The 24,882-nt window shown below is 45.0% G+C and overlaps 1 protein-coding gene across 6 annotated transcripts in view; it reads right to left on the reverse strand.

Moving 5' to 3' along the window:
* The window catches only part of MAP2K5 (mitogen-activated protein kinase kinase 5), a 1,998,137-nt gene that overhangs the window by 1,929,344 nt on the left and 43,911 nt on the right, over positions 1 to 24,882 (reverse strand). For 5 of the 6 annotated variants that reach the window (XM_069625125.1, XM_069625124.1, XM_069625129.1 and 2 more), the window contains exon 3: positions 19,767 to 19,834. In XM_069625125.1, the coding sequence (XP_069481226.1) occupies positions 19,767 to 19,834 (68 nt within the window). Of the gene's footprint in view, positions 1 to 10,458; positions 10,518 to 19,766; positions 19,835 to 24,882 lie in introns of all 6 variants that reach the window. The other variant, XM_069625127.1, reaches the window with a different exon arrangement.

The following is a 24,882-nucleotide window of genomic DNA, read 5'->3' on the forward strand; positions in this document are numbered from 1 at the left end:
GTGGTAATTTCCTTCTGATATATTTTTCTGATATTTGGGATTTAATACTGTGTTTACTGCAGAATATTTTTATGGTTTCTGTTGCCTGTCAATTTTGTATACATCAGATAAACTTGTGTTTCCTAGTATAAATAATCAAATAATATTTACCAATTTCTTTAATTTTTACTAACATTGTGTTTACATTAAAATATCCATAATCAAATTAGATTACCATAAATGTTTACATGTGTTTTAATTAACTAAAAATGACTTTGATAACGATCTGAATAAAACAAATTATTTTACCATCAGTAAACATTTGTAACCAGAAGGTTAACCTGAGCTGATGCCAAAAATTAGGGGAATGGTACCCCCTTACTGCACAGGAACTGGGGCTTGAACAATGGAGGGCACACAAACCCGCAAATGAAGTGTCCATTTAGCGCCAAACTAAAAAATTGCACAACGGCTCTAGCAACAGCGCAGGCCAGAGAGTTGCTCTGGCCCCTTTTAAAAAAGGAAAATGCTACCCAATAAGGACAGCACGCTACCTTAAAATGGAGTAATACAAACTCAAGTGGCACCAGCAATTCATGAAATTCTGGCAGAGCAGAGTTTGCCTTGGAGTGTCCTTTCTTTTCCTTTCTTTGTTTCTCCTGGGGGACCTGCCCACTGCTACCTAGCCTGTTCTTCATTTAGCCAGTTGAGGTCGTCTCTAGAGCCCCCGAAGATCACCACCAGATGAGGAAGAGCATAGAATGGTCCTCAGCAATGAGTCATGCAGATCAGTCAGCAGCTGCCATTCTGCAACCTCCTGGACTCTATCGAGGTACAAGCCCTCCAGTTCCTCTGATCCAGGCAGCAAGATCTTCACCATCAACCCAGTGTACACGTCACTAGCGAAGAAAGGAGAGGATCTTAGTCCTGCACTGCTCAGGAGCCCGGCTTAACCAGTCGCTGTGGTGGGAGAGCCACCCAAAGCCCTGCAGAAGTTGGCAGAGCCACAAACATCTTCACTAAGGAGCTTACTACGTGAGCAGTGTTGGCTCAGCAGCATTAAGCCCCTGCACTCTGAGCGAGCAGGGTCATTTCCTACACCGCAAGCATTGCAATCCAAATGAAGAGCTGCTACAAAAACAGAGTGGACCATCCCATTCACTCAAGATGTTCACAGGTCAGACTCTCAAAAGCAAATGCGCGGATCGGATAAGGCCTCTCGCATATGGAAATTAGAGTGAAATGCTGCCCTTCTGCCCACTCTTGGAATATGTCCCATGCTCATTCAATGCCGGTTCCCCGCTATGCAGCACGCTCTTTAACAAAGAAGAAAATAAATACGAGGAAGGAGCTCAACTGGGTTGTCTCCACCATCTCTCACTAATTTGGAGGGCCCTTGAAGAAAGGAGCGATATTTTCGGCTGAAGTTAATGAGCGGGGAGCTTGGCAGTGGCTTTTCTCACTAAGTTGTACTAAAGAGTTTGGAGCCCAGTTAGGGTGCAGTTGAAAGAGCTGTAAGTTTTCAGAGTTTTTCCGGATTCTCAATAGAAACTGCATTGGCTGAGAATGTGGACCTTGATCGGGGTCAACTAATCCTACTGGCAAGATCAATGGTAAGCCTTCATGCAACTGATTGCATGTCCCAGGTCACCATGGCGGAACAACCAGAAATGCAGAAGAAACCTCTATGGCTTTCTCCAGCACTAGAAGGCATCTCACAGCCATATCCAACATCACTGGAGAGGGAGTTGGCTTAACTGAAGAATCAGAAAGAAGTCCTAACACAAGAACCTAGAGCAAAATGACAATAAAAGATCACCCACCTAAATGGCTGGGTAGGAGGTTGCAAAAACACGAAAACATTTAACAAAATTTACAAGAAAAAGGCAAAGCCAGGCTCTAAACTCGCGATACCCTGCTGAGTTTGAGACGTCCCAGGTGCTTGATGCCACAAAGCAGCATCAAGGCAATAATTAGCAATCCAACAAAAGGTATATTTATGCTATATTTTACAGGTTTGAGGGTCTGAGAATTGCAGTGTCCAGCAGACAAAGTGAAAATGTTAATTATTGCAATAACAAATTTGTTTTACACTGTAGGGTAACTAGGGAAAATGCAGAACTTCCTAAAGTAAATTTGATTGGCCCCGGACTATGAGCAACACCTGTTAAAGCTACTGGCACCTAATGATGTACTTCCTAATAATACACCTCTGGACAAAACATGTACCTGCAAGCATATGGTAGGTCAGTGTCAGGTCTCACCCCTATGCTCACGAAAGCCAACACAATTAGTATGGTCCATCAACCTTCCTATCTTCTATATCTCTTTCTACCTGTGGTGTTCCCCAGTGGCCTAACTTTTTTCCCTGGCTGTTCAACAATACCTGGCACCTCTTGCCCACCGCATAGCCGCCCTTTGCTCCAATTTTCAGTTGTGTGCAGATGACTCGGCTCTCCTTCAGGCTCCCCTCACCCGCCTCTACTCCTCCTCTCATTCCTGACTGTCTTTCTGCAATTCAGGAGTGGTTTGCCGCCAATTATCTCTGCCTTAATGCCAATAAAGCAGAAATCCTCCTCATCGGAACACCAGCTCCCTCCTTTCCTCTCACGCTCCGCCCACCCTCGGGCCTCTTCCTGCTCCTACCTGTAAGGCTAAGAACCTTGGGGTCATCAGACTCAACACTGTCCTCACATCTCTAATGTCTCTAAGAAGTCAAACTACCAGCTGCACCTCCTCAGAGGTATCCTTCCCTTCCACACTTTCCCCAAGAAACTCACCGTCTCCAGAGCTCTGATCCTCTGTAGGCTGACTACTGCAACAGCCCCTTTCTAAATCTTCCTGCCTCTACTCTGTCCCCTTAAACTCACCCAGAACAGGACTGCAAGACTTGTCCTTGGCCTCAAGCCCATGGATCGTATCTTTCCAGCTCTGAAATCCCTTCACTAGCTCCCATTGGCAGCAAGGATCAAGTTCAAGACCCTTTGCATTGTCCATAAGACTTTCTGGGGCCTGGAACTACAATACCCCCAACTCTCTCTTTCTAAATATCTGCCTTCTCAAGCTTTCCGCTCCACCACCTCCCTGAGGGTCAGTCACTTTTCCAAGCAAAGAGTTGGGGCAGATATCTTTCTTGGGCTGGTGGCTCCCTCTGGAACAGCCTCCCTGCATCTGTGAAACTTGAGAACCATCTGCGGTTCCGCAAAAAGACCACTCTTTCTCTCCCTTGATGATCACCTGCCTTATCCATGCACTGGTCACCTGGTCACCCTCTGAATTCGGGGCCAGGTCCCTGGGCCCGAATCCTGCACTGCCTCTTGGATCCCCCTGTAACTGAGGCCTGTATCTGTAACCCTACACTTGCACTTATTCGCCACCCATAGGCTGCACTTATGAGTACCGGCACTTGCCACCCATTGGCTGCACTCTGGATTTCTCCTTTGTCCTGCACTTCTCCATCCTCTGCACTTCTCCCCTCCCCCTCTTCTCTGCTCTGCTCTTGCGTGATCAGAAAGACACAAGGCCTAGTAAGATGATTGTTTTTGTCACCCCTTTTTGTTTCCCCCTCCTTGTCTTGTCACGCCAAGAAACACTTGTGTACAGACGCGTTACAAAGGCCATATATCACCCTGCACAAAGAAAAGAATACAGAATAACGAATGTGTATATATTTTGATTATTAGCCCTAGAACAGGAGGAGCTCAACTTCACACAAACATCTGAAAAGGAGAAGGTCAGTCGAATTTCAAGAAGCATAAGACCATCATTAAAAACCAGTCTGCTGTACGCCTGCATTCAAACAGACAATGAGGAAAAATATCTAGAAGCATTGCACTCTAGCATTGTGGGCCTCTGAACAGCATACTCACAATACCTATGTAAACTACTGCGATGAAGGTTTGTCGCAGTACGACCATGATTTTAAATACAAAAATGCAGGCGTTGCCAAACATGTCTTGTAATGGGGTAATCTCTGGCCACATCCTCAAAATGGTGGCAGTGGGAGAACCAAGGACAGCACAGGTAAAGAATCCTTTCACTCCAGAGAAAGACCACAGCACTACAATAAGGAAAAGTACATATTTGTGGGTCAGTCGAGCCCAGGTTTATCTAAACCGCAGAAGGGCGAGACAACCTCCTAGAAGAACGATCAGGGGATAGATCCATTAGGTAAGAGATGGAGGCACATGTATGAATGAAGCAAATGTGTCAAGGCTCATATAGGGAAGCTGTGAGCTAAAACCTACGGGGATGGGCGACAACACAAGAACACAAGGCCACAAGCAGCCTTAGCCCAGAACTGAAGGGAAAGGCAGATGACCAGGCACCATCCTCTATTAACATAAATGTTTACCATGGCAGAGGCACTGCTAACATGCTACTGTAGAGCTTTCCACCTCCTTTGCGCCGCGCCGCGCCCCCCGCCCCCCCTCCCCCCCAAGATGTCCACATTTCATATCAAGGCATTGCTATCAGCCGAGTAGCACAACCCTTAACTCACCAGTGGACATGCAAGTAGTAATTATAGGGAAAATTAAGACGGAAGAAAAGCTCACTAGTGTAGGTGGCGGTTTTAACAAACCAGTCCTAAAAAAAGAACGTTGTTAAAAAAGGGACGTTATGGTTTGTTATATAAACCTATGAAATTCAGTGAAAAAACGTTGTTAAAGGGACGTTATTGTTACAAGTAAAACCGAACAAAAACAAGTGGCCTAGATATGCGATGTCTTCAATTGCATTTGTGAGAACATCTTTGATGTCCTGGGTGTTAGTCTTAGTAGTACACGGTGGTGGCACGAGTTATGGTTGTTTAGTTTACCATAACTGGTTAATTTCTGGGGGGTTTTCGTTTTACTTGTAACCTTAACAAGCTTTTTTCACTTAATTTCAAAGGTTTTATGAGTGGAAATGGTTTGTGATGTTATATCACTGTATATACATTATTAGTAATTCCTCATAACATATATGAAGGAACTGCAGACCATTTTTTGCAACGCATATTGATGTGTGTCGTGATCAGCAGCGCATGCTAGGGATACAAGTCATGGTTGAATTACATGGGGCATGAGGCTCGACATGACTGCAGCCCCATCAAACCACCCCAGTTATCCACTGCACCTACCCTGCATTCTAGTTCAGTGTCCACTAAACCCTCATAATGTGACCAATGGCCAGTACTCACGGCTTACAGTCCTGACCAGTCTCCACAATCCAATGGGCATGGGCTTCGGCCAGGATGCATTCCCAATAGGCAAATAAGAGAAGACATTTGTTCTTGCCGTGGGCCAGACCCACTGCCCAGGCAGCAAAGTTATCTCACTATTTTGTAGTACTTACTTTTTGACACTTTTGCAAATCTGTCCTGCGTTTTACTTCTTCTAAAGTATGCTTTCGGGTCCTTGCTGATGCTCCTCGCGCACGTTTGCTGCATTCCCGTCCAGCACTAAGAGGCTGTAGCTGCAAGCAGAACATTTTTCCCATTCAAACCTAGGACTTCGGCCATGCCGCACACCCCAATAAGCAAATCAGAGTACACATTTGTCCTTGCTCATGGCCAGGCCCCATTGCCCAGGCACCAAAGTTATATCACAATTTTTTCGCTATCAATTTAACACTTTAGAAAAAGTAAACCACAGGAGAAATTTGTAAAAGCACGCATTGAGGTCCTTGCCGATACTCCTCGCGAATGTTTGCTGCAATCCTGTCCAGCACTTCGGGCTGCAGCCAAGAGCAGAATTTGTTTTCCCCTTCAAATCTAGCCCGAGTTCGAAAAAAGTTAACACATAGCCAGTACCTGGTGGCCATGTCCAGCAAATTGCTCCATCGTGGTCATGGCCAGTAGTCAGATTGAACGGGTCATGGCCTTTGGCCATGAGCCAGATAATTTGCTCACTGCCCATGGCCACAGGCTTTACCTCAGTCACCAAAAGGTATATCGCCGTTTTTGAGTACCTACATTATGACCCTTTTCAAACAATAAAACACTGACATTTTCAAAATCATGCTTTCGGGTCCTTGCCAATGCTCCTTGCACGAGTTTGCTGCAAATCCGTCAATTTTTTGTAAAGTGTCAAAACGTGCATACAAAAAATAGTGATATAACTTCGCCTGCCCTTGGCAAAAACCATTGAGACTTTGCACAAATATTCAAGATTGGTCTATAATATTTCTGAAAACGTCTGTGCGGATTCATCAAACAGCAACAAAGTTATAAGCCGTCTAAAAACGCTGTGACTCCCCCTCTAAGTTTGCCCCCGCTTGACAAAATCCCACCAAATTTTGCATAAAACATTCAAATCCGGGTCCAAAATAATTTTGCAAACTTGTGTGCAGATTTGTCAAATGGCACCAAATTTATAAGCCTTTCAAATATTTTGGGCCTCGCCACCCTCCCCCATCTAATTGTGCCCCCTCTTGGCGAAACGGCACCAAACTGCAGACCTATTCAGGGTCAGGTCTAAAATAATATTGCAAAATGTCATGCAGTTTCATTGACCCTATAATGCAGACGTATGCATGGATGTCCCTGAACATCTGAGATGTTTGAGGACTTCGTAGAAGAACAAAAAAAAAGGCCTGATTTTTTGGCTTTGTATGGCCATATCCCATCCCCATCACCCCTTACCTCCAAGAGATTGTTTCATTAGTTTGACAAGTGCAATGTTGTGTTTAATATGTTTTTACCGTGATGTCTGCAGACTACAGACATAGTTCGCGAATCCAATATGGCGTCAGTTTCAAAAGTTGACACACCTCATGTTTTAATTGACCAATCAGTGGGCGCGAATGATGTCTGCAAACATCACCCTGTTCTCCGATTGGTCCAGAGGCATCCGCAGACTGCGAATCAGGAAAGGAGTCCGCGGACCGGATTCAGATATCACTAATTTATTTTAACCTACTTTTTGACCATTTAAAAAAAAAAAAAAAAACACGATGAGACGGATTTACAACAAATTTTCAAAAGCACGCTTTCGGAACCAGGCCGCTGCTCCTCGCGCAAGTTTGGTGCAAATCCGTCCAGCGGTTTGGGCTGTAGGCATGAGCAAATCTTTTTTCCATTGTGTCTGAGGATTTAAAAAATGTTGGGGGGTGGGGGTCCCAGCCCCTATAACTTTGCCCCCCCCGGGACAAAAACGCACCAAACTACGCAAAATCATTCCGAGGTGGCCATATACCTTTTCTGCTAGGTTTGGTGAGAATTCGTCAAACGGCCCCAAAGTTATAAGCCACCAAAAAGTGCTCTTTCTAGGAGTTGAGCAACTTAACCATAACTACAGGGCTGCTACCGTAGAGAGAGAGAGAGAGACACAGACAGACAGACAGACAGACAGAGACAGACAGACACACACACACACACCCCGACCCCCCTTGCAGGAGGGGCTATGTAAACTGTAATGTTTTTCAAATGCTCCATTTCATCTCTGCCTGAGGAAGTGTAGACATTCCACGAAAGCTCTCAAATATGCAAAATAAATTAATGTTAGCCCTATTAAGTCATTGACTTGTTTTCTTCCAGTTCAACATTCTCTATATATATTATACGTATGTTATAAGCCTTGACTCCTAGTAAATCCGATAATTCTATTGCTAATAACTTGACTTGCACAATGGATATGGCTGATATTTTCCAAACAAAATGTTTGTCATGCACTTGACTGGCTTGAGTATTGTATATGTCCAGTGTCATATTCCTCTTTTGAAGACACAGATAGAACGGCCAAGTTGGCAGGGAAAAGGACACCGATGGCTAATTGACAGAGCCAGTATTTAGACTGCTACCAAGCCACCCGGCCGCTTCCACCACCTGGGTTTCACATGCTAAAGTCATTGCCACTGCAACCAATGTATGGTCATGGGGTGTTCGGTTACCTGCGCATTATTCCAGCTATTTAGCAAATGTGTGGACTGGGCCCTACAAGAACAACAGCCGGGGGTCACCCCAGGCACGCCTTGTGATGGAAATCAACTGAGGAGACAAACTCAGCAAGTTATGCTTGAAGTGTTTCATTAGTCAGGTCAGGGTCAGGAACTAAATCACCCAAAAAGAGGCCCAATAGGTAATCAGGTTGGGGTGCATGTAATTATCAAAAGAAAAGCATCATGCCCAATGGTGCACCGCTTACTCAAGGAATGGACAGCAATACTCCTTACATCTCACACAGATACAAGAGGTAGACATGCCGGGGTGAGGAACTGCTCGACTGAAGGCGCTCCCATTTTCAGTGGGCAAGACTGAGGAAACTGGCAGCTGCAGCAAACAAGCAGATGACCACCCTTCCAGAATGCTTGGGAAGATTTAAACAAGCTCATTGACCATGCACGGACACCGGGGGTTGGCGCGGGGTGAGGCACTGCAAAAGGTATTAGAGAACAACCGTACAGGTCACTGGTATGGGAGAAGTCCCAACAAACACAGCCCCCCCATCCCCCCACATCCCCAACCCCCTAGAGACAGTTAAGTGATTTCTAGGTTGGACAAGTTGGACAGCAGCAACAGCATCAACAGCACTACACTATGTTAAGATGGCCATGAGAGGGTGGGGAGAATAAGAGTAGCATTGTGTGGATTCCAGACGTTCCATTGATTATGATAAACTAAGATTATGGATGGATTTACTCTCTGCACAATGCAAATGAAGGTAGGAGGGTAGGTTAAGTTACTTACGGCTGCATTTGTCTAGTCTTTTTTCGAGCATTTAATGTGGGGGAGTGGGTCAGCTTCAGGCTGAGTGGGCGACTTACTTGCATCACGTATCCGAATGGGAGATGGGATCAAATTGACCCTGTCAAAAACAGCCCTGGGGGTCCAGCTGGTATGCATGTCAGACAATCAACATTTGCGGCTCTTGGTTGTTTAAGAGGAGGATGGAATGAGATTTGACCAATGGAAGTCCAAATGTTTCAAAAGGAGAAGTTTTAATTGGTAAAGTTTGATCTGCATGTCCTACCAACCACATTACATATATTCTCCCAGCATGTCATCAACAAAGAGAACAGGTGGTATGCATGATTAACTATCCCATGTGTCAAGGGCAGAAAGGAGATGACAATCTCATGAAAGGCACAACACCTGGAATGGCAGTGGGGCCAGATGGGCAGGCAGTAGGGAGGAATGGAGCACATGATCACTTCCCTTCTAAAAGCCCACAACAAACCAGATGGGCTGGATATTCATCTTGGGCTGGATGACCACACACGTCAAGAAGGGAACCTGCTTGGGTACATAATGGGTTAACTTAGAAGAATTGCTGGCTAGTGCATCACAGAAATAACGGAAACACCCAAAAGATTTGGGGGAAAAAGAAAAAAAAAAAAATAGTGTGGGCGATTTGGCCGAATTGGGCCACTACTCAAAAATCTAAGCCCAAAATGCCAAAACATGAGGCGCGAGGGTTGCAGAATATTCCTTGACATTGGAAGCGTGGGAGCAAAAAAAAAAAATAAAAAAACAAAAAAAAATAAAGCAACAAGCAATCGAAAAAGAAAGCTTGGACCACCGTAAGGGGGACGGAACTGACGCTGCAGGGGATAGGAGAAGCAGCGGCCGCGAAAAGTAGGGAGTGGTGGGGGTTTTGTCTACAGCTGCTTATGCAACATGGATTTATGTTTTACAGAATTAAAAACCGATTTGCTGCGAAATCGACTATGGTCGTTTCCGCCGCAATTATTTCTACTTCAGGAAAATAAAACAAAAAAAATGACGAAATAACATGGCCAGAAATAATAACCAGACCACACCCATGTGATAAAAGCAGAAAGAAGACTGCACAGGAGGCAACGGCAAGAGCATTAAAACAGTTGATTGTCACCTACTTAGGTAGGCAGGAGGCGTGGTTGAAAAAGACCTAAGAGTGAAGATGGAGGAGACTTGAATAACTTATCGAGGAGGGGGGGGTTAATTCACAGATAAAACCAGGACAGAAAAACACCACCACTTCATCAAACAAGGTAGCTCTCATCCCCTCTACTAATCCAAGGATGCACAAACAAGAGGAAAACAGTAATTCTAGCGAGAAGTGGCCAAAAGCGAGTGCCAAGCCTGCTGTGCGTACAGACCCAAGCTGAACCTCGCAGATGATGCCCAAGAAGGTTTAAACATGTCTGGGATTTCCTGTGGACTCCTGAAGAAGGGCGATGACCTAAGCAGTTTGGGCTAGACTGACCCTTTTAGGGTGGGATCAAGCCCGATTTGCATTTGATCTGTCCCCTTCTGTAACCGCTTGGCAAGCTGAAAATCGATGGTCTGGAGCTTGCTCAGAGCAATGCCAGTGCTTATGATCAATTCTCCAGCCATCAACATCAATTTTGCTTCCAAACAAGAGCAGTCAGATAACGGGCCCGCAGTACTTTAAAGTCCATTTGAGCCCAGCCACCTCAAAAGTTGGCGATAAGGGGGGAGGGAACAGATACTGCCTCAAACTCTTCCTAACATGTACAATTATAACAGACTTACAATTCACAAGAAAAGGTACTTACCAGGAACAATCGTTTTGCAGCTGGATATTCAATATGATGTGACAAGAGATCTGCACATCCTGAAGAAGTTGGACAGGTCATAGAGGGAGGGAGAGGGAGAGGAGAGGGAGAGGGGGAGAGAGAGGGGGGGGAGGGAGAGAGGGAGAGTTGCAGACTCAGACCATTTTTAAACATTCACCGAAAAACAAGTAATTGGCAGAGAAAGGAACTAGATTTCGGGGTTATGCCCAAGGAATAACTGCAAAGCAAGATAACACGCTGCAAAACTAGTATATGTAGGTGATTTATTTCTTGCAACACGAGTAAGATTTATCACATAGCAGAAAGCTGCAAGTCAGTGAGTCATCAAAACCGCACTATTTCAAAGGAATGCGACTTAACTCAAATTCCTAATGAATCATACAACTTGCTGTTTGAGCGCAATTTCACATTGCTCAGCTCAGACTGCCAGCAAATGGCATAAATAAGAAATCCCTTAGAGTGGAGGAACACATAGTGAAAAAATGAAATCTCCAAGGGTTTTTCTTATTCCACGCAAACAAGTGTGCATGTCATGTGACAAAACTTCGTCTGGACCATGCAAGCACCTCATCGGATGTGGTCTGAAAGAGGGCTTGCCGTGCAGTAAGATCTATGTATGTGTCTATAAAGCGCCAAAGCCCTCGGGCATCCAGCTAGGAGAGCTGCATAGCAATATCGAAACTCTGAAATGTGGATTCATTTATTTAAATGTATATAGCGCGCAAGTAACCCATGGGCATTGAGGCGCTGTTACTTGCAAGAGCTTAGTTACAGGCATAGAGTCATTCAGTGGTACATTATGCAATCGACAAAGCATAGAGCTGACATTTTGGTTGGTACAGTTGGTCATTACAGTACAGTTTATGCATTAGGAACAAATGAGATGTATTCGACTGGTGCTAGGCATCTTATGTGAATAAGATGGTTTTCATGGTTTTGTGGAAGGTGCTGAGGGAGGCCTCACCTCGGATTGTGGGGGGTAGGGCGTTCCAGTGAGTGGGTGCGAGATATGGGAAGCTGGATCCGCCCGCTCTGACTTTTTTTTACTAATGGCACAGAGAGCATGTTAGTATATGGTGATCTGGTTGGTCTCGTAGAAGAGACGGGATGGATCCTTTGGGAGAGGTAGTCAGGGGCAGTAAGGTGAATGCACTTGTGGGTCAGTGTCAGAGTCTTGAAGATGATCCTTTCTTTTATTGGGAGCCAGTGTGCTAGTTTTCTAGCCTCTGAGATGTGTTCTCTTTTGGCAATGCCTTGGGCTGCCCGGAGAGCACTATTCTGAATGATTTGTAGCCTCTCTAGGTTTTTGTTAGTGGTGCCTAGAAAGAGTATATTACAATAGTCAAGCCTAGATCCAGTGATGGCTCTGGCTATGTTAGTGCAGTTCTCTCTGGAGAGAAAAGGCCTGACTGAGTTGATAAGTTTGGCATGGCATGCAGCTGCCGAGGCTATAGCGTTGACTTGTTTATCCATGGATAGGTTGGAATCCAAGTAGACTCCAAGGGTTTTGACTGATTCTGAGACAGGTATTTTGATGGAGTCAATGGTGAAATGACTGAATTGGGTGTCTAGATTTTTCAGCGTGTTGGGTGAGCCTACCAGAAGGAGTTTGGTCTTGTCTGAGTTGAGGCATAGTCCATTGTCTGCCATCCAGGCTTGGATGGTGTTGTAGAGGTTGTTGAGGGTCATGGAGTCAGTGTCATAGTTGCCAGTGAGAGTGAGGAGGATCTGTGCGTCGTCGGCGTAGTTAGTGTATGAAATGCCCATGGCGTCGAGGATGAGAAAAAGTGGTCGTGTGAAGATGTTGTAGAGGGTGGGTGAAAGGCAGGAGCCTTGGGGCACACCACAGAGTATGATGGTTGGTGATGCGGATGCTAAGTCCGAGAATACTTGCATGGTTCTGTCTTGTAGGAAGGAAGTGATCCATGCTGTGGGTTCAGGGGAGAATTTGGCAGTAGAGGAGAGGTGGTGGCATAGGACGTCATGATCCACGAGGTCGAAAGCCGCGGATAGGTCAAGAAGTAAGAGAAGTGCTGGTTTGCCCATGTCTCTGGCATCATCCATTTGGTTTTTCAGGTCAAGTAGGGCGGTTTCAGTCCCGTGTCTAGGGCGGAAGCCTGATTGGCGGAGTCCTAGGAGTTTGTTCTCTTCAATGAAGTGTTGAACCTGCAGGTAGGCTGCTTTGTCCAGTATTTTGAGGAGGAAAGGGACAGTGGTGATAGGTCTATAGTTGTTGGGGGATGTGGGGTCGAGAGTAGGTTTTTTTAGGAGAGGGCGGACCCAGGCTTCCTTGAGGGAGGCAGGGACTTTCCCAGTAGCAAAGGAGGCATTTACAAAGGCTGTAAGGAAAGGAGCTAGCGCTCCGACGCAGTCTTTGATAATGGTGGCTGGGCATGCATCACCACAATCAGATGGTATGTAGAAACCAGCCACCTTCCCTTTGTTTGGGCAATGAAATACGTATTTGTTGGTTTTATGTTGTTCCTTTCTATGGGTAGAGATAGAACAGGATTCTAGACTGATCACTTAATTTATGTAGGACATCCTCGCAAGCACCCTTTTTAGTCTCTTCTTTGTAGAGCAAGACATGGAATCCTAGGCTTAGATACAGCTTGGTCCTTGTTTTCGTTAAAGAATAAAAGAAATCATGCAGACAACATGCTGAAGTGCCTGTCTCCTGATTCTGACCTACGACAGTGGTAAGAGCCAACCGTGCAAGGATAGCTGGAGAGGTACACAAGTGGTGCGACAGGTGCAGAGGAGGCTGGAAGCGGTGCAGGAGTGAGCCTTGTTAGGGCCGAGGGCTACCTTCCACAAAGGTTTCCATCCGAATTTTCCAGGTGTTTCCATGAAATGTAAAATGAACTGGTTGGCACGGTATTGTCAGATGCCTCCATCTTTTAATGATGGCTTTTGAAATTGCACTTTATGCTTAGTTTCAGAACGTTACCATACATATTGTACGGTCACACCTTCAGATGTATGGAGATGCTCTGCAGCATAAAACAAAACGCAAATAAAATTGTTGAGCTTTACAGGTCTTGCCATGAAGCATTCATGTATGCAGCCAATGAGGCTCAGGAGGGCTGGGGCAGAACCCTGCCAGTTGAATGGGTGCAGAAGTAGGAGCCTGACACAGTAGTGGCATGCCTGTTGGCAAAGACTTTTATTATGAAAGTAAAGGAGAAACCTATCTTGCCCTATTCCAGGGTGTCTTGTAAAGTATAATGTCCAATGTACTGTGTCCAAACCCATTTCTGACCCTTACACTAAACTAAGGAAAAATTAGGTGTCTTCTTGAGCCAGAGGGAGGAATCTCTCATTCTGGATACAGATCTGTAAAGTTCAGTTTGTGCTGTGAAAACACAATGAGTTACTCTTTATACACAGTTCCCAAGTATCAAAAGCGGGGTAGGCGGGTGGCGGGGGGGAAGACTCTTTATTTATTTGTTTATATAGCGCTGCAGCCCGCAGGCATCAGAGCGCATACCATATAGACGAAGAGACATTTAATCAGGACAACATGAAATGTGGTAGGTCAGCAGGATATATGGCGAGAAGAGACTTTATTTGAACAATAGTGTTTTAAGTTCTTTTCTGAAACAAAGGTAGTTTGTTTCTGATCTTAGTGTTGGGGGCAGTTCATTCCATTTTATGATTGCTTTGGTGGTAAATGCCCTACCTAGTTCTTTTGCATTTTTTGCTGATGTGGCTTGAAGGAGGCCTTTGTTAGTGGATCTGAGGCTGCGGCTTGGTTCATACCATTTGAATGGTTTCTTTAGGTATGCAGGGACATTTCCAAACAGGCAGGGATGGACTATTGTGAGTGATTTAAACGTGATGCGGTCTTCTATGGCGAGCCAGTGTAGTTCTCTTCTGTCACTTGTGATGTGCTCCCTCTTTGATTTACCGCTTATGGTTCTTATGGCATTATTTTGGATCACTTGGCACTGTTTTAAGCATTTGCTGCTTGTGCCCAATAGTAGAGCGCTGCCATAATCTAGTCGGGAAAGAATGGTGGCCCTCGCGATAGTTGTGCTATTTTGTTGATTTAGCAAAAGGTCAAATTTTTTTCAGTAGTTTTTGGTGGCATTGACAATTTCTTTTAAAAAGGTAGGCTGTATGGGCTTCTGCTCCCAGTGATGCCTGCAAGTAAATGCCAAGTGTCTTGACTTTTTCTGATATTGTGATTGGAGTCTCCTTAATGTTAAATGAGGAGTATGTTGGACTCAGTTTTTTTTCTAGCGCAGGTTGATCAGAAGGTCATTCGCTCTGTTTTGGAGCCATTAAGGCACATCCAATTAGCCTTCATCCAGGATTCAATGAGGTTATATAGTGATGTTAGTTTAGCTCTGCTTTGGATGTAATCCCCACTTAGTTCCATGACCATTTGGGTGTCGTTGGTAAAGAATATGCAGAGTTGGGTCAACAGTGTGCATAGGCAGCGAAGATTTACCTTTAACAAGAGTGGGGAGAAGCTAGCTCCATGCGGAACTCTGCAATCAACTGGTTTGGTTTTCAATTCCCAAACTTAGTATTAAGCCTGGTTCACTATCCTGCCAGACTAAACTGTAGACCTTTTTATCAAAAAACATATTTTCTTTGTATCGGGTGTAGGGAGGGGGGGGGGGGAATTCTGTGGCGCAAGACTCTTCCCCTGGTTTCTTCCTCCAACTCAAAACTGTAGTGCCAAGTCTGGTGCATTATCCAGCCAAACTGAGAACGCATCATTTAAAAAAAAAATTCTCTTCCTTTGGCAATGGGTACTCAACCCCTCGTTTCAGATTCTTGCACTTCTCTGTCTCTTTCGTATGGGTCCAAGATCCCACTGGGCTGTCTCAGGATTTCCCTGACGTATTTTCTGGCTCTCAGCCCCTTCCCTTTGCGTTTCTTCACTTTTTATATATGATATGATCGTATATTTATATAGCGCCTGTAGACAATGTGTTTCAAAGCGCTTCAAGGCAAGGGAGGGAACAAGGGAAAATAAAATGACATTCTTACAGGCCATGAACAGTAAGGATGTGAAATTATCTATCGTACTCGGCCTGACGACATTTCAGATAGTGCAAGAGCTAAGACATAGATAAGGAAGGGGGTGGGGGGGGAGAGGGGGGAGAGTGGGAAGGAAATGGAAACAGATAGGCGAATACCGTACTAGGCCCGAAGACATTTCTGGTAGAGCCAGAGAAAAACAAAAGGTGAGGGAGAGGGGTGCAGAAAGGGAGGGGAGGAACAAAACAAGCGACTATCGTACTAGGCCTGACGACATTTCAGATAGTGCTGAAGGGCGGGGGGGACAAGTAAGGGGAGGGGGAGGAAACAGACGAGGTTGTTATACTAGGTTCAGGGACAATTCTGATAGACTAAGTGCATGGAAGAAAGTAAGGCGAGGAGATAGGAAAAGGGAGAGGCGAGAACAGAGTAAGCAGTAAAAAAGAGTGGAGAAGCAGGAGGAGAGAGCGAATACAATTGCAGAAGTCAGTAATAAATAATGCTGAAAGCTAGGATACACGATGAAGATGGGAACACCATGATTCAGGGCCACCATGAGTACAAGATGCAAATGGGTCCCAAACCCTGGTGTGTTGCTTTTGCAGGTCCTCCACCCCTGCTTCACTCAATGTCCCACCGAACAGACCTTCGGATACTTCGTATCGGATTTGAAGTATCACAGAACACAGCTTCCGACACACGGAGGTCGAAGCTTAATGGCTTTATTTTCGCTGCGATACAGACGCGACTGAATGCTAGTTTACTACTAGCTAGGACGGCATGACAATAAGATTTGATTCTACCATCTACATGAGAATTTAGGAAATTTCAATGTTTACAACCTCAAAGTTTGACGACCTGATAAGAATCAGATACTGATGTCATCAACGGAGCGATGTATACACTTCACCCGATTAAACAGCGAGAAGAAGATTAATACTTACCAAACCGTAAGCCTTCCGCGAGTGTTGGGCTACAATGATCACAACACACTTATAGTCTACATATTATATATCTGAATTTGATTATTAACTAATCCCCTGAATGGTTCATCCATCCACTTTGAATCCACTCCAAGACTGCATCCACTGATTGGACAAGTTCTTCTGAATTCGAGCAGTAGTAGCGACCAAGAAAGGAAGATAAATTCAAAACCACCCTCAAAGTCAAAGTGACCCAACCCATCTCTCCTGAAGAATGTTCCACAATAAATCAGAACAGAAACATGTTGAGCTAGATCTTTTTGAATTTCTGTATTAGATTACTATTATTATTAATCATTGATTTCCACAGCTGGATAGAACACCTACTGTATTCCATTTAACAGGATTTGTCACTAGATCGTTGTTCTTTTAATGTTTACCATACAATATGTACATGAATCTAACAAGTTTAATTATGTTTTAACAATGTTTTGAATAAATTGACATATTTTCTTAATGAATTACTAGTCCGGGTGAACTGTTGAACTACCCATCTACCTTTCTACTTACCCATATACTCAATATTCCCAAACTAAGGTAGGGATTTCACTATTCTTATTGTGTTATTTGGGATTCCCTCCAATTGTAAGTAGGTTCAAAACTAAACAGTAGCTTCCGTTGTTGCTAAATTCCAGTGATTTCATTTGTGGGCATATTGCAAGGCAAAGGCTCCTTTTCAACATGGTTACTGTACCATCAGACTGGTTACCGTAACATCAGACTAGATGTGATGCTGGAAATGATTTGGAGGAACAGGGCCTCTGTGTCCTTGTCCTGTACTCCCTTATCAGTATTCTGAATTATTTTCTGCACAGGAGTCCAGCTGGAAAACTTGGCAGTGCAGCTCTTCCTCTTTCTGGTTGTGGTGAACAGACACCCTTTGGATAACCTTATGGCACCCATGGGTGGGGGTACAACCCTGCACACCTAGTGTATGTTTTTGGGCACCTGTGTGTTGCCAAGAGAGCAGGGTATGGGCTGGGGTCAGCTTCATGCTGCTGTGACAGGAACTCAGAGTATCCTCCATTTTGGGATACCCAGGCCATGGCATAGGAATCAGTGGATTCCTAATAGAAGGCACAATGGCTCCTGGGGCCTCTTGTTTTCTATTGCCCGTTACCTTATTTTCCCAAAGTCCTGGGAAGCCCTGGCTCTGTCCCTTCCCGACTGGCTGTTGGGTGGAAGAACCATATATGGTATTGTGGGGAGTCCAGGCCAGACTGGCTGGAGCCTTCCCAGTGACTGTATGTTGTGGGTACACCCTTGGGCTGGGACCTGTATGAATAGAGTGTGCCAAATACCATTCTATGTTATTGTTATCTGGTTTCTGTGTGTGTAACACAATGAATGAGACAGTCCTGCCTGAAACTGACAATGTAGTGTGCTGAAAGGCTGGGTGCTTGCCCAAATCCACATTCCTTATTATGGGTGGCTGGGTGGAAGTGAATGGCCTGAATGCCTGTGAGCCCAATTGGCTGCTTGCCTGCATGAATGAATGCCCTTCGGTCTGACTGAGCCTGGCTCAGACAGAGTGAATGAGGGACAAATGTGTATATCTGGGGACCTCTCACTTCTCAATTTGTTCAGAAGCTGAAGTTGAAACTTGAAGCTCATCCCTGAAGCCCAGCTGGAGGAGAAGATTGCTGCTGCATTCCTTCGAGACAATCCAAGAGGTGTAGAGTCTGTTGTGGACTTATCCAAGAGAGGATCTGGCTAGGAGACCTCTCCTAGAGCTACGAGGGACCATCGTGCAAAATTGCTGTTCTTCATCGAAGCACCCTGGAAGCCAGTCCCGAAAGGCTGTCTACCGGAGAAGGCGCCCGCCGAGAATCCCAAAAAGAGTGCCTGGATATCAAGGCCATCGAAGTCCATTGACATTGACCGGGGTTCGGAAGATTTCCGTGACTGCTGGAAGCCAAGTAGAATCGTGTTGGCCAGTATTGGGGACACTGACGCCGTCCGGAGCTGGGAAAGCTCCACTTGCCTAGTAACATTTTCCTAGCGGGCTCCCTTGCCATCACAGTCAACAACTTTGTCATGCCGGAGAAAGTCGAGGTTGCTTGCTACCGAGGAAAGTCCGCCTGTGGGTTTCCCCGCCATCAGAAGCTGACAAAGATGTCCTGAGGACACTGACGGGGTGAAGATCCGAGGTCCAGCCCGTGGTAGAGTCTTGATCGTTGAAGCTATCCCAAGGTATGTGCTGCCGCAGCAGCCTCAACAGGCCAGAGGACCACTGAAGCAACTCCAGACACCCGACGCCCGCTGCCAGGCTTGCATACATCACCGCCAAAGGTTTTCAAGTCCATCAAGATTTATTTGCGGCACTGAACACTTTGCATCGAGGGTTACAGCACACCTTATCTTTCCAGGACTTCCACCATCGAAACGTTTGATCGTCAAAGAGCACCGCGAAGGTCGAAGCTGCTGTATAGTCATCGGTTCCACCTTTCTTCGAGGATCTCAACGCCTAGTGGCTCCTTCTTCAAAGGGGGAGCCCCATCCTCGAAGGATATCGTCTGACGAACCGTCGAAGAAACTCTTCCACTTCAGGTAATTGGGGTGGTTGAACTTTCTAACCAAGAAGCAAGGCTTATTGAACACTTATGGACTGAGCTTGTTAATCATTTTATTACAGGTTGCCCAGGTGGGGGATCCTCATTCAGAATTGTGCATCTATATCCAAAGAAAGCATTCTACGATTGCTTAACCTTAACCTGCCTTTCTTCTCGTCTATGCTAATACAGCTTACTGAAGGATGTGTATGCTCCATTATAACTGCCAGCAGTTGATGCATTTTAAATTAATCTAAAGTCCAAGTGAGGTACCATATAGAACTGTATACATTTGTCACTATAGTATTACCAGAGTACAAAGTGTGTTATTGAATTGTGTATATATGAACCTTATTTTTATATAAAGAGCTGTGTTAGCACATAACAGTGTGTTGCCATTCCTCTGTGGGGGTTTGGGGACTTGCTGTACTTCAGAACCATCCTGCATCACCTCCCGAGAGCTTATGTCTTCTTTAATATTTGTAGCATCTATGAAGCTGCTCTGACATATCGAGAACATACCTGGCTATATAAAGGCTGAATCGACGCTCCAGGTGTAGCGCATGGGTGTGTGAGCTTCCCCCCCACAAAAAAGTGAAATATTGTTTTACAGAAGGTGGCCCTTTTCTACATCATCTGCCCCCTTTAGGCCATGGCCCCTTGTTAAGTCCTGCTTAAAGAACTGTGAAAAAAGAAACCCCTCGTGATGCACGGTGTACGCAGATCTACAAGTTATCATGTTCATTTACATACGTACATATGACAGCATAGCCTTTAGCTCATCATCACTCCGAACAGTGATGCGATCGCCATCCTCATCCTCATCTGATGATGAAAGAAAAAAAGTTACTGTTATAAGCAGTCATCTCATCACTGAGCTACTATTTCACATGCACAATACACACAGAGGAGCTGGAAGACCTTCAGAAAATGTGCTACATCCATGGCTTCTAAGAAAGTTCTTTTTAATTTAAACTTTGTTTAGCCCAAACTTGAAAATCATCAAAACACAAACAGTTGTAACAAATCAATAAACAGCCAAACACACTCATAAAAGACAATGCAATCAATCCAAGTGCAAGAGATATGGGTAAAGTTAATGTTCCAGTGGCATCTCACCCTGGTGCAATTCCACAAGTGTTTTCCGAGGGTATTCCAGAAATGTTGGGGGGGGGGGTGTGGGGAGCTAGGGACGTGGGAAAACATTTGGTGGGAGTGTCCACGCACTACACGGTTTTTGGACAGTATAGAAGGGGCCAAATGAGGACATGTTGGGGTGAAAGGAAGTGGGAATAGAGCTTTGGCTATCTTTGGGGTAGGAGGATCGCTCTGGACTTGGCATCGAAAGCACAGTGAAAGATGTATGCGATATTGATGATGGTGGGGGCATTGGTCAATGCACAAAACTGGAGAAAGAAAGGAGCCGCTGATGGAACACAAATGGGTGGGAAAGGTCTGGCACTTCACTGGAGTGGGTGCCTTACTCTCTTCAGGGAGACTCTGGGGGCTTTCTGGCAGACTGGGACCTGGTACTAAAATTCTTAAGGACGGACTCCAGAGGGGCGTGGTGCCCAAGGAAGATTAAACTCCTAGGATTTGAGTTAATAAAAGGGTTCAACCACTGGGAAAGGAAGCGGGGGGAGGGACAGAGACGTGCGTAGGAGGGAGGTGAAAGATGAATATGTGGACTGGGGAGGATTTAACAAAGGAATGGAGAACTTAAGTGCAATGGGATTGGGAAGGCAGGGGTGAGGGGGGAAAGATGGGACCCAGGATGGAGGGAGCTGGGATTTACTGGTTTGAAAAATGCTAATAAAAATCTGACCCCGACCCTCCTTAATCCTACGGCAAAGCAGAATTAGAATTGATACCATGCAATATTCTGTTATTTTAGTTGGTAAACCAAATCTTGTTATTGTTGCATATTGAATGCAGAGATTGTCAACACAATGCTACTATAAATCCATAGTTTCTTAACTTGCGGCTATTTGTCCTTTATACAGTGATTGCATTCACAGATCTCGGGAAGAGTAATTAAGTCGCCCATACCCCTAAATCCTTGCAAGACCCAAGTGCCTCCATAACACTGGCCCAAGATCCCTATAAAGGCTTAAGAAAATCCGTCCACGGCTGAAGCAACTTGGGACATAAAATTCACAAAATAATACTCCTGTTGAGGAGGACAGTTGCAGAAGTTTTTTTGTTTGCAGCTTTCAGGCGAAACGAAATTGTAAAAGGTCAGTGCTTCTGTTGAGACAGGGCGTGTTCACAAATATATTGCAGACACCCAAATTCACATTTAGTGCAAGATATTGCAAGCATGTGTGGCTATGGAATGTCAAGTGATCTATCTGTTAAGCTTACAATAAATTCAAACACTTTCTCGAGGGAGCTTTATTACGTTTTTAGACCTCGGCCCTCCCTAGTTCAGCTGCGCATCTTGAAGATCAGGTTTCAAGGAGCACAACAGAATAACATCAAACACAACTGCACATTCTCTTCCAAATCTCGCCCAATAAACATTTGCAAACTTAAGAAACTGCTACACAATGGTTTTCTTGTAGCGCATCAACTGTTTTTCACCCAATTTCAGATTTGATCAAAGCAACTAGGCTTGCCACCAACACTCCAAACAGCTAGCGCCTTGCTGTAGCACGATACTTCCAGCCTTACAAAGCTCTGCACCACTAAAGATCACCCACTTTATATTGGCTGCAATCACAGGCTTTAGAGGGGTTTATAGTCATTTTTTCGGATGCAAAAATGTTGTCATTTTTTCGAAAAAATAATGTCGAATTTTTTTTTTTTAATACGTTTTTTTATTCGAAATGGGGGGGTTCCCCCCCAATCCCCTTTTTTTTAATTGTTTGTTTTACCCATTTTATTTTTTACTCCCGGACCCCAAAATAAATATAGAATTAAAAAAAACGGAATTCCACTTTTTTTTTCGACATTTTTTCCAAAAAATTGTCATTCGACATTTTTTTTTCGAAAAAATGACTGACCACCCTTTAGAGGCTCATGAACAGACCTGAGAATCTGGGAATGACGCTCAAGGAGACCCACTATTCATTCTTTTCAGATGGAAATTCCAGGTAAGATTTTAGGACTGTGTACACCATATGATACCTCACCAGCATTTTATGTCCCAAATTCCATCCTATGTAACATCCTAAAACTGAGCTCACAAAGTTGTACTGATATGCGGTCTTTACAGAACTCAGATTCCTCATTTGATTCCCTGCCAACACTGTGCCCAGACCGGCGACCACCAGTGTGGCTGCCAGTGCCATGTGTAACAAGCCGGCTATGCTTATACATGTAAGGGCGTCACCTGGATAATAACTTAGAACGCTTTTTTCATCTGCCTGGTTGTAGCACTGTTAACTACTCTTTATACTGATAAAGGGTCAAACCTATGCCATCCACACATGTGCCATCACTCATTTGCACCATACCGTTTGTCCTGGTGAACTTTTCCCTTGTCATTGGTCCTAATAATGTACTCCCAGAACTCTTGCTTACTCATACTTTTAGGAACTTCAATTTCTCCAAGAGCGACTTCTGCCAGTCTATTCTCCATTCAGATTTCCAGATTAAAACCATAGATACTTTGGGGCCTTTCAGACATCTGTATAGATGGGTACATTTGCCACACAACTACGGACAATAGGGCTGAGCCCTTGCAATCATAAGGCATTGCTCAGTGTTGGGACCATACGATTGCTCGATTACTCCACGGAAAACCCATTACCTGGCTCATCAAGCTGCATATGCTACTTGATTGAACCCTTCTTTTCTTCAACTCCTGGATAAGCCAGTATTGCTTACGGAGGACAAGAAACAGGTCGCAATCCAGTGGGACCAAAAGATAGTGCAAACTGGACAACGCTTGAAAAGATGGGACTCCAAAAGCGCCCATCCATACTAGTTCATCCTCCGATCCACGATGCGAATACCAGAAGGACACAGACATGAAGGTTTTCCCCTAGGAGCCGAGTGGCATAATTCACATGCTGGACTGTACACGCAGTGCTTGGACTGCTAAAGTTGACGTTTCACAACATAAGGTTGAGCAACTCTGTTCCCGAATAAATGAGGCAGAATGGCATATCGGACACACCAAAGGTCACGTAAACAAACATAGTGGCATCACTGCCACTAAGAATGAGCTGGACATGGTAAAGGCAAAGAAACATTCAGAACGCAGGCCAGGTAAAACAATATCCAGATCATAGCCTTGACAAATCCAAAGGAACATTCCTGGAAAAGTTCTGCCCGTGATCCTTAGAAAACCGGTCTTGACCCAGAACGTTTTGGTGGAGAAATTGGTTGGCCGTTTCTTGCGCTCACGGTGCCGTTTGAAACAGGTCATCTATGTACACATACCTTGTACAGATACCACGATATTGCTGTACCGTTACGTGTGTATTGGGTCTTGTTTTGCTCAATATCACTCTTCAATATGGTGAAGTGTACATTGTGAAACACTGATTAACTACAGCATTCCACGTCAAGCTTCTTTTAAATCCCAAACATTGTGTGAAATTCACATTGTATTACATGTGCTCAGTTGCTACTTTTGATATTAAACAGATGACATCAGAAATACAATGCCACTACAGTGATCTTTTGACTGGTTGCCCTAATGTGATCTGTGCCCTAGGGAGCACGGTTTGGGGATAGATTTTGGGGATTTCTGAACTCTGACCTGGTGGGCAGAGGTTCGGAAGGCCAGCCTAGTTTCTTGGAACAGGGTAACCTTCTGGACAAGCCAGACCAATCACGGTAGCATTGGCAGCGGTCAAGACTAGGTCTCAGGATGGGTGAGGGTGATCGAAAGCCCACAATGAGCACACAGTGCAAATTATACCACAAATTACTCTCAGTCAGGTGTATATTTAAAATAGATCTATTTATTAAAGGCCTTTTAAGTAAAACAGAAAGTAAATATTCAGCAGTAATAACAAAACCAACACAACACTAATCTAGCAAATGTATATACAGTCAACAATGGCCTAAAGGAATAGTGCACAGTATTGATCCACAAACCTGCAAAGAAAGGGGTCACATAGTGTAAATATTGTTTAGGCAGTCCTTCACAATTCAAACCCTAACTAAGAGGCAGTCCAGTCCCTAAGATAAGTGGAGCCTTGAGCTCAAAAGTACTTTCGGTGTGTCACACGTGATTGTGCGATTAAGTCAAAACGGGGTCTCTTCCAGGGGCTGCAGAGACTGCAGAGCGAGGCAGTGAAAAATAAGTTCCTGCTATTCGAGGAGGGTCTCTCCAAGAGGGCAGAACAGGATCCTAGAGTTGGGAATAGTTTGGTAGCAGAGGATACCTTGATAAAGAAGAGTGGCCTTCAGGGGACGCTTGTACGTAAAGATGGATGAATGCGCCAGGCACCACCGGTAAGGGTTGCAAGTACTCACCGACCATCAGCGCATGGCGGGCCAAACATCGGCAGTCAAGTCCACTTCGGTCGCAGGTTCAAATTCTACAGTTGCGCGGCTCTGTGGCTTTCAAGGGCTGCGTTCCAGGAATGATTCCGTGGCTGGACAGTGGCGATTTCTCCGCTCCTGATGAAGGGAATCAGGCCAGTTCTGCTGCAGCGAGTCTGAGGGCACAGGTGGGCACAGCAGCAAGGCACCCACGAAGTTCATCACCACAGCTGGGCAACACGGTACCGCGTATGCGCGGGTTCAGGCGTACCCTCCTAATTGCAGACCTAGGAATGCTGGGTGTATGAAATTCGGCAGGAAAGTGCCTTATACCCAGAGTTTACAGTGTCCAAAGGCTCAAGTAAAAACATGAGACAGTGGCGGTTCCAGGGCAAAGGACCCCCGTATGAGCTGGTCAGTTCACTGGGCGG

This window comes from Ambystoma mexicanum, chromosome 11 (genome assembly GCF_040938575.1).
Source record: "Ambystoma mexicanum isolate Mex_15411 chromosome 11, UKY_AmexF1_1, whole genome shotgun sequence".
NCBI lineage: Eukaryota > Metazoa > Chordata > Amphibia > Caudata > Ambystomatidae > Ambystoma > Ambystoma mexicanum.